Here is a 19,369-nt window from a genome sequence, read left to right as displayed (position 1 = left end):
ACTATTGAAAGGGTTATCTAAAAAAACGACATTCCCGATTTTGTTTATTCTGATTATATAATAGGTACACTGTTCTGTTTTATATTATAAAGGTAACCCGAAACAGAAATGAACCGGAAATTTGTTCGGATGACAACCTTTTTTTCGAGCAACATGAAATCTGGCAGTTTTGCAGCTCTAGTAGTTACCCCAGTTAGTGTGTCAGTGATCTTGGTGTGGAGGGGGATTTTACAGTGGAAGTCAGATCCCTAAAATTAATGATTATTTGAAATAACAGGGGGGGATTCCTACCACAAATGTGCCCCCCCCCCCCCCCTAAAGAAAAATTAAAATATACCGAGAAGTGCTAGTTTCTATGTTGTAAGTATTCGAGTAAGGAGTCATAATGACACTCTTAAATTCAGTTAAACTCAGTCGGTTCGCTTGTAGATTAAAATGAGTCATCTCTGATGTTAAGCCAAAAGGCTAGATAGCCGAAATCCCATATATAATTTAATCTAAAATATTAAAATGGAAAACAAACAAAAAAGGATAAAAAATAGAAATAAAAACCAACTCAGATTAAAATGAGTCATCTCTAGTGCTACGCAAGAAGGCTAAATCACCAAAACCCATTTCATAGCCAAATCTAGAAAGATGAAAATGGAGAGAAAAAATAAGAAGGATTTAAAGAAAATAGAAATAAAAGCCACCTGTAGATTAAAATGAGTTATCTCTGGTGCCAGGCCTGTGGGTTGAATGGCATATGTTTTGTAGCATGTATGGATTAGTTCTTCAGCTAACCTTAAATGCTCTTGGGGCATACCAAAAAGTGTTCCAAGAGCTAGTGTTCCCGGTAGAAAGCATACCAAGTGATCCTTAAAAAGAGAGCTCATAAGTAGTCAATGAAGTAGAATAAAGAAGAATAAAAAGTAGAAGTAAAGCAGTAGGAATAAGGACAATAAAAGTAGAGGATAGTAATAAAAATAGACCATAAAGTCACCAAGTGATTCTTAAAAAGAGGATCAATAAGTAGTCAATGGAGTAGAATAAAGAAGAGTAGAAAGTAGAAATAGATAAATATTAGTAAAGAAATTAGAACTAAAAGCATACCAAGTGATTCTAAATAAGAGAAGTCATATAATCAAAGAGTAATCAATGAAGTAGAATAAAGAAGGAAAAAAAAGTAGAGAAGCAGCGGTAAAGAAATCAGTAGCAGAAAGTAGTTGTCAAAGTAGAATAAAAAGCACATCCAGTGATCCTTAAAAGAAAATTCAAAAGTAGTCAATAAAGTAGAATGACGAAGAATAGTAAGTAGAAATAGAGTAGTAGTAGTACAGAAATTAGTAGTAAAAAGTACTAATATAAGTAGAAAGTAGTAGTAAAAGTAGAATACAAAGCATACCAAGAGTTTCTTAAAAAGAGAATCCATAGATAGTCAATGAAGTAGAATAAAAAAGAACAGAAAGTAAGTACAGTAGTAAAGAAAGTAGAAACAGAAAGTAGGAGTAGAAGAGTAATAGTGAAGAAACTAGAAGTAGGAAGCAGAAGTCAAAGCAGAATAGAAAGTATACCAAGCGATTCCTAAAAAGAGAATCCATAAATATTCAGTGAGGTAGAATAAAAGAATTGAAAGTGGAAGTAGAATAGTTGTAGTAAAGAAAGTAGATGAAGAAGGTAGGAGTAAATAAGTAGAAGTAAAGAAATTAGAAGTAGAAAGAGGAAGTAAAAGCAGAATAGAGAACATACTCAGTGATACTTAAAAAGAGAATCCATAAATAGTCAAGGAAGTAGAATAGAAAATAATAGAAAGTAGAAGTAGAGTAGTAAAGATAGCTGAAGCAGAATGTAGGAGTAAAGATGTAGTAGCAAAGAAATTCGAAGTAGAAAATAGAAGTAAAAGTAGAATATACAGCATGCCAAGTTGTCCATAAAAAAGAGAATCCATAAGTAGTCAATGAAGAAGAATAAATAAAACAGAGAGTAGTAGTAGAGTAGTGGTAGTATAGTAAAGAAATTAGAAGCATAAAGTCGGAGTAGAGTACTAGTACAAAGAAATAAATAGTAGAAAGTAGTAGGAAAAGTAGATTAGAGAGGATACCCAGTGATTCTTTAAAAAAAAATACCGATAAGTAGCACTAAAAGTAGATTGGAAAGCATACCAAGTGATTACTGAAAAGAGAATCCATAAGTAGTCAGTAAAGTAGAATAAAGAAGTTTTGAACCCTTGTAATTTGCAGGTTTAATGAAAAGTGGAAGTAAGCATCATGCCAATTTTTGTCAATTGAAATTTGTGTATGTTTTTATTTTTATTTTCTTCAGTATATTTGTTAATTATTTCATTTCGCTTGTGTTCAGTTTCTTTTTTCCGAATTGCACTTCACATTTACCAAAAAATAGCCTATCTAAATCTAAAAAAAAGAAAAAAAAGAAAGAAAGAAATAAAAACAAAAAAAACAAAAATGTGACGTCAAGATAATAAGCGTTTTATCTTTGAAGATAAAAATCATTCAAATGAAAGATAGAGTGACATTAAACTTTGAAAAGAACAGAGTTTATTCCGTACGTAAAGGGTACCCGCCTCCTCACCCCCTCGCCTCTTTATATTAAACTTTTACAAGGCTTTACTGAAAACACTTATGAGTGAAACAAATATAGGTAGAAGGTGGTTGCAAGTGTTTTATTTACCGATTGAATTTAAAAATTTGAACTGAAACTTTTACTTTTTAAAGCAAATACGCATCAATATGCTCTCCCACTCCTTCCATTCTTAATCTAACTTGGAAAATACTTTTTATCCATTTCTAATTGCCCTTTTTTCAGGATTCGTTCTTACGGCACTCGGGGACGAAAAAGTCCAACTTTAGAGTAAAGAGCGGGGGGCTGGAGACGGCAGACAGTTCCATCATTAAGAGAACAATTTTCGATCATTTTAAGATCAAATTTAGCTCATTCCTTTTATTTAAAAAAAAACTCGGGTTTTTTCTTATATGAATTCTGTTCGTTCCTACTATCATTCCCACGATTACCCTAAATACGAGGATAACTACTGCCCCTAAATCCCCACTCTTTACCTACAATTTCGATATTTGCAAGAGCTTACTTCGATAATAAGAGCTCATTTAGTGCATTTGCTTTCTGAAATAAAGTATAATTTTCTAAAACAAACTGTCGTATCCAAAATAGGAGGGGAGTTTTCCCCCCTTAGCACCTATACTGTCCCCTTCGTCTATATTCAACCGTTTTAAACCTTCCAAAGAAAGAAGAATAAATCTAAACCGTCTTAAAAGTCATTCAATTTATTTGAAGTATCTTTGACAGAAAATCTGAAAAGGTGGCTCTACAACTCTTTTGAGGCCATAAATTAAGGCCATAAACGAATATTCTGAAAGTTGCGAAATATCTAGATCGTTTTCCAGGAAAATATAGTAAAGTTTTCCAGAAAAAACTTATAGATAAGTAATTCCTATATATATATATATATATATATATATATATATATATATATATATATATATAGATATATATCATGAAAAGATAAAAACACAAATGCAACAGCACAAACACACAAAAAAAAAAAAAAAAAAAAAAAAAAAAAAAAAAAAAAAAAAAAAAAAAAAAAAAAAAAAGACAGACAGAGACAGAAGACAGAGACAGAAGGAGAAAAGGAAGACTGTTTTCCTAAATTAGTGATTAATATAGACCAGAACTTGAATGAGGCCTTAACCCTACTCATCCATACAATCACATAGGTCAAACAGCATAGCCATACACAATCAACCATAAAAAATAATCCATGGACAGGCAGTCATGTCGTCAATAAGTATAAGTCGTCATTTACCAAACAATAGAAAAAATAATAAAGACAAATAATTCAGAGGCAACAACCCAACACAAGGGCTCATCAGGAGAATACACTGGCCTATAGGGTTTCGCCACTTTAAATTCTCTACCCAGCCAAGTGTTGTGGCTACCACAGAATATCCATGGCATCCCCGTGTCAGGTATCACCCCCAAAATACACGCCTATGAAAAAAAAAAACCCAGCAAATGTAAAACAACCAAGTAACACCAAAACAAACTTATCCTGTTAATATATCCCTCTTTTTAGCAACAATAGGTAAACTAAATATAATAAATTTTACCAAATCACAAATATTAACACATTGCAAAAAACCTGAATGAACTAAACAATTATAGAATTCATCTTTACTATGTGGCTAATTTAAAAAAAAAATCCGCTAAATTAGAAACACAATTCAAAATAAATGGCGCTGCAACATCATTTCTCGAACCTCCGAAATTAGTTGAAAATTTCTTTAAGTATTTCTAGATAATTCTTTTGATATTTATTTAAAAGTTCGTTATAATGAAAACTAAATTTTTTAAATTGCCAAGTTAATTTATTTGCAGAAAAACCTCTTGATATCAATTTTTGGCTTAAGATTTTACATCTATTTTTAAAATCAATATAATTACTACAAATCCTTTTCAATATACCGACTCCAACCACAACTCCGACACCAGACATTTTCAATATACCGACTCCAACCCCAACTCAGACACCAGAGATTTTCAATATACCGACTCCGACCCAAACTCCGAATCTAGACATTTTCAATATACCGACTCCAACCCCAACTGCAGACAATTTCAATATACCGACTCCAACCCCAACTCCGACACCAGACATTTTCAATATACCGACTCCAACCCCAATTCCGACACCAGAGATTTTCAATATACCGACTCCGACCCAAACTTCGACTCTAGACATTTTCAATATACCGACTCCAACCCCAACTCCGACTCCAGGCATTTTCAATATACCGACTCCAACCCCAACTCCGACTCCAGATATTTTCGATATACCTACTCCTAACCCCAACTCCGGCTCGAGACATTTTCAATATACCAACTCCAAACCCCAACTCCGATTCGAGACATTTTCAATATACCAACTCCAACTCCAACTACATCCAGCAAAAATTTAATAAAACTCCGACTCGACAGCCCCTTCGGATAGATTCATTTAACTAGATTTTATACATTTAAAATTTTATACAAATCCCCTCCTCCCATAAAAGAAGCTATTGGCAAACATCCTAATGGATCGTGTGCTATACCACGCGCCAATGCCGCCTCTGAAACTGGTAAGCTATTCAAATACTCTAACAATTGTTCAATGAATTTTCGCTCGATGACAATTCGGCTCTGTGCGAAATAAAGTTGCTGTTTTCTCTATTTTTATAGATAGTAGCTTTAAGGTTCTTGTAGATTTTGAGTCTCATTTTTTAATTTTCAGTGGGATCATATTCCTTTTTTGGGGAGGGAGCAGGTGTTTAACCCCTTCTTCTAAAATAAAGCCAATTTCCATATATTAATAACATTTAACCATTTTACTAAAATTGAGCTGATTTTCAAAGTCTATTAACTTTTAATGATCAAATTCAAAATTAGTCGAAAAATATTATTAGTAGATATACTTTAATCTAGTAGATTAAACCAAACTAGTTGATAAACTTCAATTTAGTAGATTAAACAAAATTAGTAGATAAACTAAATTAGTAGATAAAATTTAATTTAGTAGATTAAACTAAATTGGTAGATAAACAAAAGTAGCAGATAAACATATTTAAGATTAGCATAGGATGCATCGAAGATTTTGTGGCTGCAAATATTTTTTAATTTCAATTAACCCCCTCAATAATTTGCAGTAACAACAAAGGACACCATTATATGATGTCCTATGACCTTTGTTGGTGATAATTGACCCCCTTAATTTTTTGTTTGGTGTCCTTTCAAACACAATTTTTTACTGCGAACTGTTTGATCCAAGGCTCTTTCACATGTGAGGGAGGCTGCAACACCCCTTCCCTCAACCCCTGTTTCTCCAAATTAAAGTTAAATAATCTCACCACGATGCTTCGATCATACCTGATTCATGATCCTCCCCTCAAAGGCAGTCCCCTGCCTTATTATCTATATACATAATTATCTATATACTTATTATCTATATACTTGTTATACTTATCTATATTATCTATCTATACCTATCTATCTATTATCTATCTATATACTTATCTATATACCTAATTATCTATATACTTATTATCTATATACATAAATTTATTTTCAAATGGAATTTTTTTCGTCATAGAAGATACCGAAAGATAATTAAAGGACGAAAAAAGCTTAGAGTAAAATGTTGTATATTCATCATCGTCCATAAGAACGGACTTTCAAATGGAAAACAAAGATTTAAATATCCTCTGCTGTCGGTTTGACCGACAGATCAAACTCTAACCTCAACCTCTATTTCTCTAAATTAAAGTTAAATAATCTTACCACAATGCTTCAACCATACCTGATTCATGATCATCCCCTCAAAAGCAGCCCCCTGAAAATGATTAAGGAGGCGGGGAAGGGTTGAAATATAAAAAGAATTTTAGGTTTTCTAAAGTTCTTTAAACAAATCGTTTCTATAGCGGATTTCCGACCCCCTGTTCATTCTCCTGAGCTGAGCATGCGAACATAATCTTTTCTTTTATACCTATGATAGTTTAAAAAATATGTTTTATAATGATGGCATATTGGAAGGGAAACTATAACCCGTTTCCTCTTTCTAATTTTATCTGACTACTGAAGAAGAGATAGAAGATATGGCCCAAAAATTCCCTTTTTGGGGCTTCAGGCACTGCCTCAACCCCTCTCAAAGAGAGACTACTAATATTCCTTCCCAATAACTGATGCACAACTATAGAACACTATAACTAAGCCCTATAAAGCCTAAAATATTAAATTCAGCTAAATGAAGCTTAAAGACAACTATCTAGATTATCTATCTATTTTCTATAGGCTGTATGTAGCTTTCGGAAAGATGTCTCACCATTTTCACACGATAGAGTTTTGGAACTCTGTGGCCCAAAGTTGTTACTTTGCACCAAAAAATAGCAAAAAAGCCACTTTGCCGTAGCGTGATCTCTTGTCAAACAGTTCGTGGTAACGAACTGTAAGTAAGGCGTGACCCCGCTCAATAGTAGTCGAAACTCTAAAAAACAGAATTTTGATACCATCAGATACATCGAAAGAATCGGATTCTTATGCTGATACTACATAAAGGGCACTAACGCTTTTTATCTTCATTCGAAGGATCCCTTCGCCAATATCCTATGACCAATGGTTCGAAACGATCACCTCTGGGAAAAAAAAAATCCATAGAAACAAACATACGTCTGTGACCAACCTTCTTAAAAAAAACATTTATTTAGACAATTATTTATTTAACATTTATTTAAACATTTACAAAAAATTTATTAAACATTTTTTAAACTTTTATTTTAACGTTTATTTAGTTATTTATTTAGATTGAAACCCATGCGCTAGGGTTCTCTGAAATGCGGAATTTAGTAGCTCATTTTTCAGCAATATCGCTCTTGGGGGTATTCCCTCTTTTTCTAAAATCAGGCAAATTTTCTCAGGCAAGTACTTTGTGATGACAAATTCTTGATGAATTTTATATACTAATCACCAAAAAAAACAAAAATTATTTTGATGCATATACTTTTATCAAAATCCCAATTTTTGTTTCATTTCAGTTAATATTCGCACGACTCGCTCCTTACTTACAGTGTTTATCGCGAATTATTTGATGACTACCAAGGCAACACCTACTTCCCTTCCTTATTACCTACCTTACCCATAAAATAGTTACTAAACATTTACAACTTGCTTACCATTTTTGGTCTGAAATCTGAGCCGCCACTTGCTAATTCCCCCACAAACAAGTAACCACTGGGACCACTTCTTTTGAACAAATGCTTAACCATCCCAGATACAGAGTCAATGTAGTCCTCCTTCAAACTAAAAAGAAAAATTCACTCGTACTATCTTCTCTAGATTACATTTTAACACTTATAAGTGGCTGTTACCGTTTTACAAAGGCTCTTTAATAATAGAAAGTGATTTCCCATCCCCACAAGATTCAATGTAGTCCTCTTTCAAACTAAAAATAAAAATTCACTCAATGACTGCTTAAAAAAAATTCTTTGAACTATATTAGTGCATTTGTAAATGGTTCTGAACATCTTACAATGGCCTTTAAGTAATAGAAAGTGATTCTCCAATGATTTCCCATACCAGAAAGGTCCAATACAGTCCTCCTTCAAAACTAAATAGAAAAACTGACTGCTCTGACTGCTTTAAAAAATAATTCTTTGAATTAAATTAGTGCATTTAAAAATAGTTCTTAAAATTTTATAATGGCTTTTCAGCAATAGAAAGTGAGTCTCCAATGATTTCCCATTCCAGACAGATTCAATATAGTCCTCCTTCAGACTAAACAGAAAAGTTCACTCGTACTGTCTTCTTTAAATTAAATTATAACATTTATAAATGGCTCCTAACGTTTACAAAGGCCCTTTGATAACAGAAAGTGATTCCCCAAATCAATGTGTTCCTGTTTCAAACTAAAAATGAAAATTCACTGCTGTGACTGCTTTAAAAAAAATTATTTCTTGAATTAAATTAGTGTATTTAGAAATGGTTCTTTTTACAAAGGCCATTTAACGCTAGAAAGTGATTCTCCATCCCCAAAAGGCTCAATGTAGTCCACTTTAAAACTAAAAAGAAAAATTCACAGCTCTGACTGCTTTCAAAAATAATTTTTGAATTACATTAGTACATTTAGAAATGGTTCTTAAAATTTTATTAAGGCCTTTTAGTAATGGAAAGTGAGTCTCCAGTGATTCTCCATCTCAGACAGATTCAATATAGTCCTCCATCAAACTAAAAAGGAAAATTCACTCGTACTGTCTTCTTTAAATTGCATTATAAAATTTATAAATGACTATTAACGTTTCACAACGGCCCTCTAATAATAGAAAGCGATTCCCCATCTCCAAAAGACTTAACATAGTCTTCCTTCAAACAAAACAGGAAAATTCACTCGTACTGTCTTATGCTAAGTTATATTATAACATTTAGAAATGGCTCTTACCATTTTACAAAGTCCCTTTAATAATATAAATTGATCCTCCGCTGAGTCCCCATACCAAAAATATAATGTAGTCCTCCTTGAAACTAAACAAAAAAAATCACCACTACTGTCTTCTTTGAATTACATTATAACATTTAGAAATGACTCTTAACATTTTATAAAGGCCCTTTAATATAGAAAGTGTTTTTTCTATAAATTTCCATCCAAGAAAGATTCCTAAGAGTTTTATTCACCGAGAGGCTTGCCATATTCGAACGCGACCAGGAGCAGAGCTAAGGCCGGCAGTTTAATTAACTTAAAGCTTTTAACTTTTTTAATTAATTTTTTTTTCATTAACTTTAAAGCTAGGGTTGGTGGCAATCGGAAAAGAATTAAAATGCCCCTCCCGACTATAATATAAGCAAAAAAGTCAAATCAACCTGAAAAATTTTACTTCTGCATTATTCCAAGGTCGTTGAACTAGACACTAGTAGTCTACAAAATAGAGAACTAGTTTTTGTTAAATATTTTCTTCGGCGAAGGAAACCATTCGCTTAAATTGTTTCAGCTAAGAGAAAAAAAAGTCTCTATTAACATCTACTAAATGACCACAGGTTTACAAAAAAAAAAACTAATGATTATTTTACAAGTTATAATCAATTATCTTGATTTTTCTTTGTGAAGATCGAATGTTTCACTCTTTTTTAACACGCAATAACACGCAATTGCTTGGGTTGGGAAGGTATCAACTATATAATTCTAGTTGCTCATTTTATGACTAAAAAGCACAAGGTATCAATCATAGTAGTATATGCTATTGTAGAATCGACTGATTGATATGGTAGTGACTCAAATAAATCTAACAGTTACAGGAACAAATAAAGAGGATAATAATTTTTTGTTAATGCTTTTGTAAATAACATAAAAACACTTTTTAATAAAACTGAAGACAGAGGAGCTTATGTCAAAAAATTACTCAATTGGAAATCTGTATTGCACAAACTGTGTCTATAAATATTTAACCTGATAATGCAGCCACTCCCAAATAAAGAAACAAACTTGAGTGTGGTCTGGCAACCCTCCCCCCCCTTACAAACTGCAATCCTCTCCTTTTCTGGGAAGATTTATACGGACATCCTTGCCAAAAGCAATAAAAATATAGCAAGCAAAATAATAGTTCCCATAAAGCAATAATAATCTCTTTTTCAAAAGTTATCATTTTATCTTCTGATATAGTGCAAAACGGAATATTTAATGTCGGACACTGTCTTAGAGAGCACAACAGAAAGCAGGATAGGCAATTTTTTTGTCAGTACTATGTTTCATAAAATGACGAATATTCATACATTTTTTTTTTAAAGATTTTATTGTATAGTTATTATGCAAGTTAGTTATAATGCTTAGAGTGGAAATAACTACCTCCAAAAATGGTTATATTTGACTATATAAGCGAAAATTTAGACTATATTTCTTTAGTCTAATCAAAATATTCCAAGTACGAAGACACATCAAAAATACTGGTTGTTCCATTTCACTCTTTCATTTCTGTCTTTGCCCAAATTTCTTTGTCAAAGGAGAAGAGAATGAACAATTTTTGCGTCACTTAAAGACCTAAAATGTCGTAATGACATTAAATGTCAACATCCTGTCACAAGATACATAAAATGTCATACGATATAAACGTCAACATCCAGTCAAAAGAGACGAATCAAACCTTCGATACTGATGCTGATGTATCATTTCCTTCGTAAAGGTCAATGGTATTGTTAGCGTGGGATTTTTCTTTTGGGGGAAGAGGGCATATTTTAAAGAGACCTACGTTTGCGAAAAATAAACACACAATTGTATGGAAACAATGGAGGAAAAGAAATTGTTTATTGTTGAAGAATTTTCGTTACGGTGTGGGGTATTCATTTCGAATGAGGCGGGATTATTCAAAGCATTTGTTGAAAGTGTATCTAAAATCATGTGGAAATAACAGAGAAAAGGAGATTTAAGAGCCTGGACATTAGCCAGTTTCTTCATTTTCTTGTTACGTTTTGGAATTTTCATTTTGAGTGAGGGAGGGGGGGTTCCAAAGATAACTGCATCTGTCAAAAAATACTTAAGTACCTAGACATTGGCTAATTTCTTCATTTTTATAATGAAATTTGGGAATTTTGTTTTCAGGGAAGGAGGAGGGCATATTTTAAAGTGACCAACATTTCCAACAGCATCTGGAACACAGTCGTGGTAAACGTCAAGAATACCACTTTTTAGACTTAATTATTAATATTGCTGATAATGATAAATTAGTTTTAGACGGATGACTTCAATTTGAAGTAATTAATTTCTGTTCCCAGAAAGTAATATACATTCATACATCACATATTCAGCCCTGTAATCACAATTATTTAGCCAAGCAAGAATTTGCAGTAATCTAACGGATTTTAAAAATAGACGTAGAGCTTTAAGCCTCAAATTGATCTTGAGAGGTTTTTCCGGGGATAAAATAACTTGGTAATTTCAAAAATTTAGCTTTCAATATAGAAGATTTAGGAAAATACACAAAAAGATATCAAATAATACTGAAGGAAACTTTTACGTAAATTCTCTATATTTTTTCTTTGGAGTTTTTTTTTATATATATATTTCGGTGAAGTCTTTGATATATGAAGTGAAACGCGAATTATGTAGTAGGTTTCACACTTTTACGGTGAGATAATGAGACAAAACTCAAACCCTTGTTTGAAGCGATTTTTTTTCGCTTCAAGCTTGATTTGTATGTTCGATTTAAGTTTCGCTCGTTTTAAGATTCATTTATTCATTTATATTAGTACCTATTGTATATTTGTTTGCTATGATTGTTTATTTAATTTCTGTTCGTTTCGGGTTTCATTTATGCTTCAAAGGCAAAATATTTTTGTTCGTTTTAAGCTTGATTTGCATATTCAATTTAAGCTTTACTGGTTTGAGATTTATTTATTCATTTATATTAGTCCGTATTATATGTTTTTTTGCAATGATTGTTCATTCAATTTCTGTTCGTTTTGGGTTCCATTTATTCTTTAGTAGTAATTTCTGGTCATCTAGAGTTTGAGTTATTGTAGGTTTCTAATTCTTCTGATATTAAGTTTAATATGGCCTTTACTTTTCTTTAAAAAACTTCTTTTTTGGAAAGTTTATTTTTAAAATTAATTATAGATAATGAACAGGGTATGCTGGTACACTAACTAGTTCACTATCATAGCCGTTTATATCCACCTCATCAGAAATAATCATAATAAGAAATTCCTCTTTCTCCAATAGGAGATAAGAATCTCCTCTTGTCTAAAAAATAAAAAATAAAAACAAAAGACATTATAGATAATCAACAAGATAATCTGGTATACTCACTAGTCCACAGTCATACCCGTTTGTATCCACTGTTTTAGAAGATATTCATAATAAGAATCTCCTCTTGCTCCAAGTGTGATAGTGGAATGTTTCCTGAATTCTCCGTTCATTGGGCTAATAAAAATTGGGACCAGTCCATCTTTTTTTTGTAACGTGTGAATATGTTCCGATACCTTGGCACCTGCATTCTGTAAAAAACAAAATAATGAATACACATTGTATATAAAATCTATTCTTAATTCAAAATATAAAAGTCAGAAGTTTTTCATAAAATAGAATTCGATGTAAGCCTAGATCAGGGGTTCTTCAGAAGAAAATATGTTAAGAAAACAATTATCACTTAACAATATGCAAAATGAAAGTAGCTAAACGTTAGCATGCAGCTAAGCTTTTTCTTCACTTATTTCAGTGTTTTCTACTTTTTCTAGCCGATTTATCAATTTTTTCAAAGTTGAAAAAACCTTAGTTCAGTTTTGAAAGTCACATAATCATTCCTGAAACAGAACGCCCTCTACAAAACTTGTTTATAGAGTAAAGCAATGACAGACATCAGCACAAAATTCATCGAAGTGCCATCTAAACAATTTTCTCTCAACACGCTACGATTAATTGTAGATGACGTCTCGTTTAATCTTGTTTTGAAAACGCAGCATTAAGCAAACTTTTCAAAGTTAAAGGAAAACTACTACGGTTTGTTCAAAGTCCTGTGGTAGCGCAATGGGTTTGACCTTAGCTTGGTAATACGGGACTCAGAGATCGAATCATGCTGCAGAAATGCACTGCAGGGCCAACGCAGGGACCTTAGTAGTCAAGAAGCGTCGTTAATCTGATACAAGGTTTGTTCAAAAAAAAGAAAACACTGAAACAACTGGATAAAACTTAGCCATTATAAAGTTCCAAGTATTTAAATGATATCTAATTTGTACCAATATAATAAAAATTGATTATTACTCAAAATAGGACAATTTAGTCTTTTTCCTAAATCGGACATTTCTTCATGAGACTCGTGATCTGAATTATTTTGAAATTACACCTTTTGCATGCCCTCATAAAAACATCCTTGTTTTTTATTTCTGCCACTTGTCCTCTTTTAGTGGGTCGTAATTACTACGTGCAGATAGTTCGTACAGACGATTACATAGATACGAAACAACAGCATAGAAAAACGTGTTAGCTACACTTATACTGCATATCATGAATTAAGAATTATTTTCTTGACATGTTTCCTTCTCAAGAGCCACTGTTTTAGGCTTACACCTAGAATTCTTATGGACAAATAAAACGAAGCATTAATTTGCTTGAAAATAACTTACAAGTCAAAATATATTCATTTTTTATTCACCTTTATTATCCACTTTCTTTTCTCTGTTACTAAACTTTCTTTCTCTGTTACTTTTGTTTTATTTGATTGCATTGATTCAGAGAATTCAGTGAAGTCAGCAGCGATTTTCTGGTGCATATTATTATTTGCTGCTCTTCATTTTTTATAAATTTCTTACAGCATGAGCTCTGACTATTTAGTTAAATCGTATCATTTCTCTGTCCAACCCTTTTTCTTATTTTAGTTGATATTAAATTATTTTAATTGTTAAATATTTTTAATAATTGATAATAATTATAATTATTTAATCAAAAATAAATAATTTTAGTAAATTAAATCATTTAAGTAATATTTAATTTAAATATCTCCTTTCTCTTTAGATTATTTCTCCTTTCTCTTTCTTTTCTATGTAGCATTTCATTTCTCCAAACCTGAGTCTGAAATAACTATCACTTTGTAATAGGTACTCATTAATAAAGTCTCATAATGTTTCAAATTACTGCTGTCTTGCTCGGTAACTATGAGAAAAAAAAGATGAGTATTTCAATCAGTGTTGCCAACCCGATACAATTGTTTAAGTTTTAGTTTATCGAATATATTCCTTTTGTGTCGGCAGATTTTTAACCTGTTCTTCAGATGGTACAAACTAATATCTTATGGAACAATTTTTGTCGGGAAACTAGTGCAGTTTATTTCAAAGTATTGACATAACTGATGTCGACCCTGCCTCCAAAGGCCTTTCTCAGCAGCAACAATGACAACAAAACCAGAGGGTAAAAACGTGATCCTTCACAGTCATCTCATTTTAACTGTTTAATTAAATTTGGGGCCATTAATCTATTTAAAAGAATGCTTTAAAGCACTAGGAAAATCAAAATAAAACATTCTTTATCCCTTTGACTCATCTCAAATCTTGGCCCATTTCCCACCTGAAAAAAAGTAAAATGAAACTTTCATGTTCATTCATTCGAATGAAATAAAAAAAAATTTATCTTGGCCTGTACCAAATATGCAGATTGTTTCATTATTGATCTAGTTTTGGAATTTATTAAATCGAATAATTACAAACTGAGAGATTTTTACAAATATTTACCATTATACATTACCGTTTCTGCATTACAATTACACATATCACGGACGTTTTTATCTTTCGGCTATTCAATGATTTATTTATTGCTATTATGCATATAACGGACGATTTTACGATTCAGTTATTCAACTTCAACTTTTTCTTTATTCAACTTAAAAAATACAAAAATAATATTATGCCCCAACAGAGAGCAGAGCTCCTAAGGCTGGGATAGTGCAAAAACATAGAAAAAACATCAAAATCTCATCAAAGCAATAATTCCAAAATTTACACGTGAAATTAACAGAGCTTTGTCATAGAAACAATTTTTAGAATTTTGGATTTGAAAATGCCATGTGGAAGTATTTAAAACTCGTATATCCTTTAAATCTAACAAATTTAAGAAGAGGAATAATGTTTTAGTTTCCAAAATATTTTCAAGTTTTGAAGGGCGATGTAAGAAATTTCCAAGTATTCTTGTTGCCCTATTTTGTAGTACCTGTAAGGTTTTGTAGTATATATAGTATATATCACGGACGTTTTTATCCTTCAGTTATTCAATGAGTTATTCATTACTATTACGCATATCACGGACGTTTTTATCTTTCAGTTTTTCAAATTCACAATATTTTATCTTTCAGTTATTCAATGAGTTACTCATTACTATTTTGCATATCCACCGCTCAAGACAAGAACCTTCGTCAGACAGAAGTGCACCATCCCTGGACAGGACGGGACCCAAGGTGGGAGTTTTATTTTCAGTGAGGTCTCGGAGATGCTTGAATAGGCTGCCCATGTCTTTCTTTTTGCAGCTAGCTCAATTTCATCGGCTTTCCTTGCAACAAACTGGGTTCTATCCCGGTGAATGAGTCTGTTCCGCACTCCATTGAGCCTCCGATATGTGGTCATGTCCCCAAGAAGTCTTGTCTTCCGTCTTTGCTCAATGACTTGCAGTGTTTCATTAGTTAGCCACGATTTCTTTGTATAACTCCTCCTGCCAAGCACTAGTTGTGCTGCTTCACTGGTCTGCAATTTAAAATGCTTCCAGAGATCTTCGCTGGTATTAAGTGAGCCAAGGGCCTCGAAGCGATTCGATATCTCGATACTATACTTCTGGCGAGTATCTGGTTCGTTTAGTTTCCCAATATCTGCAGCGACGGGTTTTCTTTTCGATCGTTGTGCATGGAGGCGAAGCCGAAGATCGGCACAAACAAGCCTATGGTCTGCGTTTCCAAGCTCTGCTGATCTGTAAGTTCTACAGTTCTTCATCAATGATCTCCAGCGTTTGGAAATAATGACGTAGTCAATCATCTTCTTTGTACGACCGTCATTACTATACCACGTGTACTGATGAACAGTTTCGCGTTGGAAGGTGCTTGCAATGTAAGGTCGTGAGATCGGCAGAGTTCCAAGTAAGTGGAGCCCATTGTCGTTAAGTGGGTCGAGGGATACAGGACCAACTGTGCCACGCCATAAACCCATATCATCGCGCACTGTCGCATTAAAGTCGCCAAGGAGAACAGTTATATCATGGGGGGGGGGGGGTACTGTTGCAAGGCATCTGGACAAAGCAGAGTAGAAATCCTCCTTAGTTGCATCATCCGAATCATTGGTCGGGGCATAGCATACGATGACAGTCATCTTGCCATGCTTATGTCCAAAGCGGGCCTTCATTAATCTGTCCGATACAGCTTCGTGTAAAAGTAAGGCCTTTCTTGTAAGGCTATTTAGTGCAAGGCCAACACCATTCCTTCCCGAGCTTCCTCCAGACCGGAGCAATGAGTCACTGTTGCCTATTCGCTCTTCTCCGCTTCCGGTAAGACGTGTTTCTGTAAGACCTGCAGTTGACACTTTATTCTTGCGAAGTTCTTCAGAGAGTAGGTTCTTGACGCAGGTACATTCAAAGTCAAGACATTCCAGGTGGCTATTCGTAGCCCCCTTCGATCCATAAGGTTTAGTCTGTCAGTCTTTCTGACGTCGTCAGCATGTCCATTGACGCGCGATGGTCGAGATCTTAAAAGGGAATCCGGGTCCGAGGCTATGTTGTCACTTTTTGTAGCACTTAATTTTCGGGTGGAGGGTCGCTAGCCCAACCAACCCTAGGCCTGGAATCTGATTAGAGCTAGGTTAAACCTAGGTACTGAGATTCCCGGTATGTGATATATCCAGTGCATCTTATGAAATCCATTGTGTAATGGCAAAGAAAGGAAAAAGAGCGAAAGAAAAGAAAGAAAGAAAAACAAGGAGAGAAAGAAAAAAGATTTATGTAAACTTTGTTAAATACTTCGTCAAATGTCATAAGAAAAAAAGAGAAAAACAATGGAAATAACAAATGAAAGAAAAAAGGTTTATTTATGCCAAAAATATATTTATTCCAGTACATCTTGTGAAATTTCGAAGAAAGAAAGAAGAACGAAAGAAAAGAAAGAAAGAAAAACAAAGAGAGAAAGAAAATATTTCAGTAGCCTACACCTTGTTAAATCCCTCACCAAATGTCACCTAGTCAAACGCCTTTTCTGATGTCAAAGAAAGACACAAAGAAAAAAAAGGAAAAAAATAATAATTTACCTCAAACGTATTTATTCCAGTACACCTAGTCAAATCCCTAAGTTCAAGTTGGATTGTTGTTACTTCAGAGGTGGTTGAGTCACTATTCCATGATGGGGGGTGTGGCTTAAGAGTATTCAGGTTAATGTCTGCCCAAGGAACACCCCATGCTGTATTGAAAGCAGGCATCAATCTATTCCCAAGGTCTAACTGACAAAAATGAAAAGGTAGATTAATTTATGCTAAATCCCCATGCTGTATTGAATGTCTGCCCATGGAACACTCCATGCTGTATTGAAAGCAGGCATCAATCTATTCCCAAGGTCTAACTGACAAAAATGAAAAGGCAGATTAATTTATGCTAAATCCAGATTCCACAGCAAAGTAATTTCCATAACAATAGTCAAATCTTCACCAAGGCAGTAACGAGAAAATAAAATTCAATTCAAAATCTACATTTTTGTAACTGATGTGAAAAACATAAATATAGTTGCATGTATACACTACTTTGCTATTGAAACATTCCTTAATAGGATGTTTTTTTTTTATAATAATACATTCTTTTTATAGCTAAAAAGCTAATAAAAACAAAGTCTCCCTAAATAGAACCCTAAATACATGGACTACACTGTTAGATGTCTAGAATTGGATCTCTTCGGAAGGAGACATGCTAGAAACAAATCTTCGCCAAAGCAGTAACGAGAAAATAAAAAATCAACTCAAATTTTACGTTTTCGTAACTGATGTGAAAAACATAAATATAGTTGCATGTATACACTACTTTCCTATTGAAACATTCCTTGATAGGATGTTTTTTTATAATAATACATTCTTTTTATAGCTAAAAAGCTAATAAAAACAAAGTCTCCCTAAATAGATCCCTAAATACATGGACTAAACTGGTAGATGTCTAGAATTGGATCTCTTCGGAAGGAGACATGCTAGAAACAAATCTTCACCAAAGCAGTAACGAGAAAATAAAAAATTCAATGGTAAAATTCTAGTTAATTGACTTCTTGCTATCTCGGAAAGGGTTTAGGTTAGGAAAATGAAACTTTCAGGGAGGGGTCTACAGGCTAAAGTATGTCCTGGGAAGGTATTTTAAAGTACCCACCTTCACTCCTTCTCCCTCTAAAGGGCCCTGAAATTTGCCTACATGACAAGTCTATGCCTATTGAAATTTTGACAAAACAACATTTTACCTTAATTTTCAGTTACTAGTTGCTTTTTCTCTGCCTTTAGTTCTGAAAATGCAATTCCTGTTATTTGAGAAGAATTTTCAGCCATATCAATGTTTTCTTTTTCAAAATTTAGGTAATGTATTTGCATATCTTTAAAACCTTCTAAAATGGAATTGAGCAAAGTTATGAAGCTGAAAACAATTTTGTTGTACTTCAATTAAGCAGAAGATCTATTCTGCAAGGTTTCACTTTTATTACACACATATTTTTAACGGTCATCAAAGGTCAGGGCCCTCTAGAGGGTGAAGGAGTGGAGGTAGTTGCTTCAAAATGCTTCCCGGGACATACTTTAGTCTGTAGATTCATCCCTGAAAGTTTCATTTTCCTAACCTAAACCCTTTCTGAGATAGGAAAAAGTCAATTGACTAGAATTTTACCTCAATGGTAAAATCTATGTTTTTGTAACTGATGTGAAAAACATAAATATAGTTACATGTATACACTACTTTGCTATTGAAACATTCCTTTATAGGATGTATTTTCTTATAATAATACATTATTTTTATATCTAAAAAGCTAATAAAAACAAAGTCTCCCTAAATAGATGGGACTACATGCTAGAACAAAACGAGACATATTTTTAGATTACTAATTTTATTCTTATATCTAAGGTTTGATTTGCTTTTTTGATAATTTATCTCCAGCCTCCCTCTAATGGTCGCCCATAGCCGTAGGCTATACAATGAAACTAAAAAAAAAAATTACGGCATTATTACCTTATAATATACCTTGTTATAATTTTGTTATACTATTCCTTGTGTTTGTCCATTTGTATCTGTTTTTGCCCAGGTGCCCATTTATATCTTGTTGTGATCGTTATAATTTTGTTATAATATTTCTTGTTTTTACCTAATTGTATC

At 33.1% G+C, this 19,369-nt stretch overlaps 1 protein-coding gene across 2 annotated transcripts in view; it reads right to left on the bottom strand.

Moving 5' to 3' along the window:
* LOC136037326 (endoplasmic reticulum mannosyl-oligosaccharide 1,2-alpha-mannosidase-like) overlaps positions 1–19,369 on the bottom strand; it is a 71,866-nt gene that overhangs the window by 15,249 nt on the left and 37,248 nt on the right. For both annotated transcript variants that reach the window (XM_065719996.1, XM_065719995.1), the window contains exons 7-10: positions 17,290–17,478; positions 12,332–12,519; positions 7,716–7,842; positions 693–857 (exon numbers count right to left, since the gene is read on the bottom strand). In XM_065719996.1, coding sequence (XP_065576068.1) covers positions 693–857; positions 7,716–7,842; positions 12,332–12,519; positions 17,290–17,478 — 669 coding nt within the window. The remainder of the gene's footprint in view (positions 1–692; positions 858–7,715; positions 7,843–12,331; positions 12,520–17,289; positions 17,479–19,369) is intronic.

Source organism: Artemia franciscana, chromosome 16 (genome assembly GCF_032884065.1).
Source record: "Artemia franciscana chromosome 16, ASM3288406v1, whole genome shotgun sequence".
In the NCBI taxonomy this organism is placed as follows: Eukaryota; Metazoa; Arthropoda; class Branchiopoda; order Anostraca; family Artemiidae; genus Artemia; species Artemia franciscana.
This window is presented reverse-complemented; position numbering and strand designations above follow the sequence as displayed.